The following is a 4,905-nucleotide window of genomic DNA, read 5'->3' on the forward strand; positions in this document are numbered from 1 at the left end:
TCCTTCCTCCCTAGAAACATATACTCATCCTTTGGAAACCAGATACAAATGACCCCTGGTCTGACCCTCACTTCTAGGTAGGGGAACTTACGCCCTGGTGTCTGGCTAAGTGTGATATAGAGCAAACACCTGAAATGTATTTGGGAGTGACCAGAAAGCCCTGATTAGTAGAGTAGGTGGAATATTTACTTGAATTTAGGCAAGTAGAGTAATCTCTCTTGGCTTATGCTTTTGTCTGTATAAAATAAAGAAAATAGCAGTACTTATCTCACAAGATTGGGGTAAGGATTCGGCAGTATTTTATGTGTAAACAGTTTAAGGATACGTGGCAGAGAGAGAGAGAGAGAGAGAGAGAGAGAGAGAGAGAGAGAGAGAGGGGCTCTTACAGATATACTTCAATCAGATAATACAGTGGATAATTAACTGGCTTGTCTTAGATAACTCCCAAAACCTACAAGGAACTGCTCTTTAGCTCTTGCTGGGAGCTAGAGAAAATCGTTGGAAATCGGTAATATCAATGCCAGGATTCCTCTTTCAGGCCCACCAGCGGTTCATACTTTGGCGGCGGGGGTGGGGGTGGGGTGGGGAGGTAGGTGTAAGGGCCTTCAAAGGTTGAGGGGCCCAAGGCCCGGGTCTAGGTCTCTGCTTCTTTGGAAGAACTGTGCAGGTCTGTGGCCCGGAATCAGCCTGAAATCCAGGGACTGGGAAAGCATAGGGTTTGAGGGAAAATCAGCCCTGAGGATAACCCCCAATCTGTGAGGTCTCAATGAGATTGGACCGCCTGGGGTGAGGACCCCCGGTGAGAATATCTGAGCGAGGTCCATTGCTGTGTCCCCGACCCGCCAGCCCCCGCTCCTCCGGGCGCCCGGGGCCGTGTGCGTCACAGGCGCGGGGGGGGGGGGGGGGCGATGGGAGGGAGTGCCGCAAGGTGAGGGCTCCGCGCTGCCTTAAGACGCCGAGCGTCCCGGCTGCCGCTCAGAGCTTGCAGCACGGCGCGCTGGCCAGACCTGGGGGCACAAGCTCCCGGTTCCCGCCGCTCCTGTGGTCCGGTGCCAGGTACCTGGTGCCTGGTGCCCGGAGCCCCGTAAGAGCCCGCAGCCGCCCGCGCCTCGGGAAGCAGTCTGCTCGAGCGCTGCTAGTCTTAAGAGATCCGCACGCCACTCCGGTGGCGCGACGCCTCCAGCAGCAACAGGTAAGTGGTGGGCCCGTGCTCCAAACGCAGTGGCCCCAGCACGGGACTGGACTTTGAGCTCGGGAGCCAGGAACGCCCCATCCTCCGCCATCCGACGGCAGGGCAGCCGTGTGGCCGCTTCTCCCAGTCCCTTGGCCATCCCCTCACCCTGGGGTTTCCTCTCGCAGTTTCTCTCGTGTGTTCTCCCCCCCCCCACCACCACCAATTCTCTTGGTTCCTCATCCTTTCTCTCATTCCTGCTTCTCATCCTCTCTTTTCTTATTCTTTTTCGACTTCACTGTTCCATCACTCTCTGTCTCTCGATCTCTCTCCCTGGCTCTCTTTCTCTTTCTGTCTCTATCTCTCAATTTTCCTCACTCTCTCTCGGACTCTCCCCAACAGCCTGGCACCCCTGCCTCCTCTCCTTTCCCCAGCTCACTCTTCCCAACACCCACCGCAGATATCAGGTGGGCTGGAGAATGCAGAGAGGATGCAGAATGGGTTGGAGGGGGTGGGGGGGAAACGGCGAAATAGGCATCCTCCTTGCATCCACCACGGCTATGCTGCTGAGAAACTAGGAGATTTATCCGCTAGAGCCCGTGGTGGACAAGGTGGCAGCTGGTTTCCATGGCAAAATTAAGTCGACAGTGAGATAGAGATCACAGGCAGAGATCCAGCCAGAGAAAAACCGAGGTGAGGGATCATCGGAGAAAAATGAAGACAGACAGAGATGCACACACACTGAAATATACACAGAAAGTGTTTAGTGAGATTCTCTGGGGGAGAGTGAGACACACAAAAACCGACTCTAATTGCACGTTACAGAGAGTGAGCCTGAGCAACGGAGAAACAGATAATCAAGAGGGACAAGCAGTAGATCTTCAGAGAGCAAAGGAAAGAGACAGGCAGACAGTGATAAAGAGAGAACTTAACACATGGAGAGACAAACATCAGGGGAAGACAGAGAGACACAGAAATGAGAGGATTTAGGAAAGAGAAAGCACAGCAATAGAAAGTGACAACAGAGAATCAGAGGGAAACATGGAAGCAGGAGAGTTGGAGAGACACAGAGACTTACAGGACACACATACAGCGAGTGATACTGAGCAGGTGCGTTAGGGACCCACAAAGATTGTCAGAGAAATGGAGAGACAAGACATCAGGAAAAGACCTGGAAGTGCATGTTCTAGTGAGCCACAGTCAGTGACAGGCAGAGACACAAAGAGAAACAAGAGTGCATCAGAAAGAGATGGAGGAAGAGACAGTGACAAGGCTGAGAGAAAGAGGAAGAGAGATGGAGACACACATACACAGCTACAGAGAAAGTCTGCTAGTGAAAGAGACACAGAGAGACTGAGAAACAAACTGACCAAGAGTTTGAGAGACTGGAGTACACGAGACAGAAATGAAATGTGATGAGCTGACAGAGACTGACAGAGCACGATTGTGCTAGCAAGAGTCTAAGAAATAGAGACAGAGGGCAAAGTGAGAAGCAGGGGTGAGAAAGTTGGAGTAAAACTGTGAGACATGTACACACACTTCAGGAGATACAGAAAAAGTATGCTAGAAACACTGAAGAGAAAGAATTAAACGTAAACAGGCTGGGACACAGAGCACGTGCAGGCGCTACTGGGAGAGACAGCTGGGGAAACTTGAGAAACCCAAACTGTGTGACTCAAAGATAGTAGCACAGACATGCACGCTCCGGTAGGAAAGACAAGTGGGAGGGACTCGGAGAACCCCTAGAAAGAGGCAGTGAGACTTGGAGAGTAAGAGAAGGGTTGAGAGAAAGGCAAAGGAGGCTGCTTGATGACCTTGGGGAGGGGATTAGGCAGCACTGCTGCCAGGTGCTGAAGCCCTGAAGCTGGTGCCCCCTCGGTGACTAACCTGGCCCACGTGTTTCTTTCTTTCATCCTCAGCAGTGAGTGTGGTCTGTGCACCCCTTTACCGCCTGCTGGTGCCGGCTCCAAGCCTGAACCCTGTCTTACATACGCCTACCACCGACATGACCTCCACCTGCACCAACACTACCAGGGAAAGCAACAGCAGCCATACGTGCATCCCATTCTCCAAAATGCCCATCAGCCTGGCTCACGGCATCATCCGCTCGAGCGTGCTGCTCATCTTTCTCACTGCCTCGTTCATTGGCAACATAGTGCTAGCACTCGTGTTGCAGCGCAAGCCTCAGCTGCTGCAGGTGACCAACCGCTTCATCTTTAACCTCCTCATCACTGACCTGCTGCAAGTTTCACTCGTGGCCCCCTGGGTAGTGGCCATTTCTGTGCCTCTCTTCTGGCCCCTCAACAGCCACTTCTGTACTGCCCTGGTTAGCCTCACTCACCTGTTCGCCTTTGCCAGTGTCAACACCATCGTTGTAGTGTCAGTGGATCGCTACCTGTCTATCATCCACCCACTCTCTTACCCAGCCAAAATGACCCCACGCCGGGGTTACATGCTCCTCTATGGCACCTGGATCTTGGCCATCCTGCAGAGCACACCCCCACTCTATGGCTGGGGTCAGGCTGCCTTTGATGAGCATAATGCCCTCTGCTCCATGATCTGGGGGGCCAGCCCCAGCTACACCATTCTCAGTGTGGTGTCCTTTATCATCATTCCACTGGCTGTCATGATTGCCTGCTACTCTGTGGTGTTTGGTGCAGCCCAGCGTCAGCATGCTCTTCTGTACAATGTCAAGAGCCACAGCTTGAAGGTTCGGGCCAAGGACTGTGTGGAGAATGAGGATGAAGAGGGAGAGAAGAAAGATGAGTTCCAGGTTGAGAGCAAGTTCCACAGCCAGAATGAAGGTGAGATCAAGGTGAAGGAGGGCAGTGTGGAGGCCGAAGAGGGCAGCATGGAAGCCAAGGAAGGGAGCATGGAGGCCAAGGGCAGCACGGAGGTCAGAGAAAGCAGCTTCATAGCCAACGATGGCAGCATGGAGGGTAAAGAAGGTAATACCAAAACTGAGAGCAGCATGCAAGCAGGCAGCAGTCACATAGAGGTCAACCAGTGCAACATTGACTTGGGTGAAGATGACATGGACTTTGATGAGGACAACATCAATTTCAGTGAGGATGACATCGAAGCAGTGAACATCCCAGAGAGTCTCCCACCAAGTCGTCGAAACAGCAACAATGACCCTCCTCTGCCCAGGTGCTACCAGTGCAAAGCTGCTAAAGTGATCTTCCTCATCATTTTCTCCTACGTGCTATCCCTGGGGCCGTACTGCTTTCTAGCGGTCCTAGCTGTGTGGGTGGATATCCAAACCAAGGTACCCCAGTGGGTGATCACCATAATAATCTGGCTTTTCTTCCTGCAGTGCTGCATCCACCCTTACATCTATGGGTACATGCACAAGACCATCAAGAAGGAAATTCAGGATATGCTGAAGAAGTTCTTCTGCAAGGGAAAGCCCCCAAAAGAAGATAGCCACCCAGACCTTCCTGGAACCGAAGCTGGCACAGAGAATGGGACTGAAGGCAAGGCTGTCCCTTCTCACAATTCTGCCACTTCTCCTTGAAGTGAGTTCTAAGGCAAACCTTGAACTGCCTACAGTACAGAAAACAGGAACAGATTTCTTTTCAATGGACCCATCACAATCCCATTAACACCAACCCATACCATTCCAGGCAAAGGTGTTGCACACATCCATCTCGCCACAAGATAGATAAATATATGGAAGAGGTTTGGAACGGTGTTTTCCTTTAAAAGTGTGTCCCTCAAAGCACGGACTTGAG

At 52.2% G+C, this 4,905-nt stretch overlaps 1 protein-coding gene across 1 annotated transcript; it reads left to right on the forward strand.

The window, feature by feature from the left end:
• The first annotated feature begins 3,176 nt into the window (after window positions 1-3,176).
• Window positions 3,177-4,688, forward strand: GPR101 (G protein-coupled receptor 101). The gene has a single exon (XM_059678456.1). The coding sequence runs from the start codon at window positions 3,177-3,179 to the stop codon at window positions 4,686-4,688; it is 1,512 nt and encodes a 503-aa protein (XP_059534439.1).
• Window positions 4,689-4,905: the final 217 nt, after the last annotated feature.

This window comes from Myotis daubentonii, chromosome X (assembly GCF_963259705.1).
Source record: "Myotis daubentonii chromosome X, mMyoDau2.1, whole genome shotgun sequence".
Lineage (NCBI taxonomy): Eukaryota > Metazoa > Chordata > Mammalia > Chiroptera > Vespertilionidae > Myotis > Myotis daubentonii.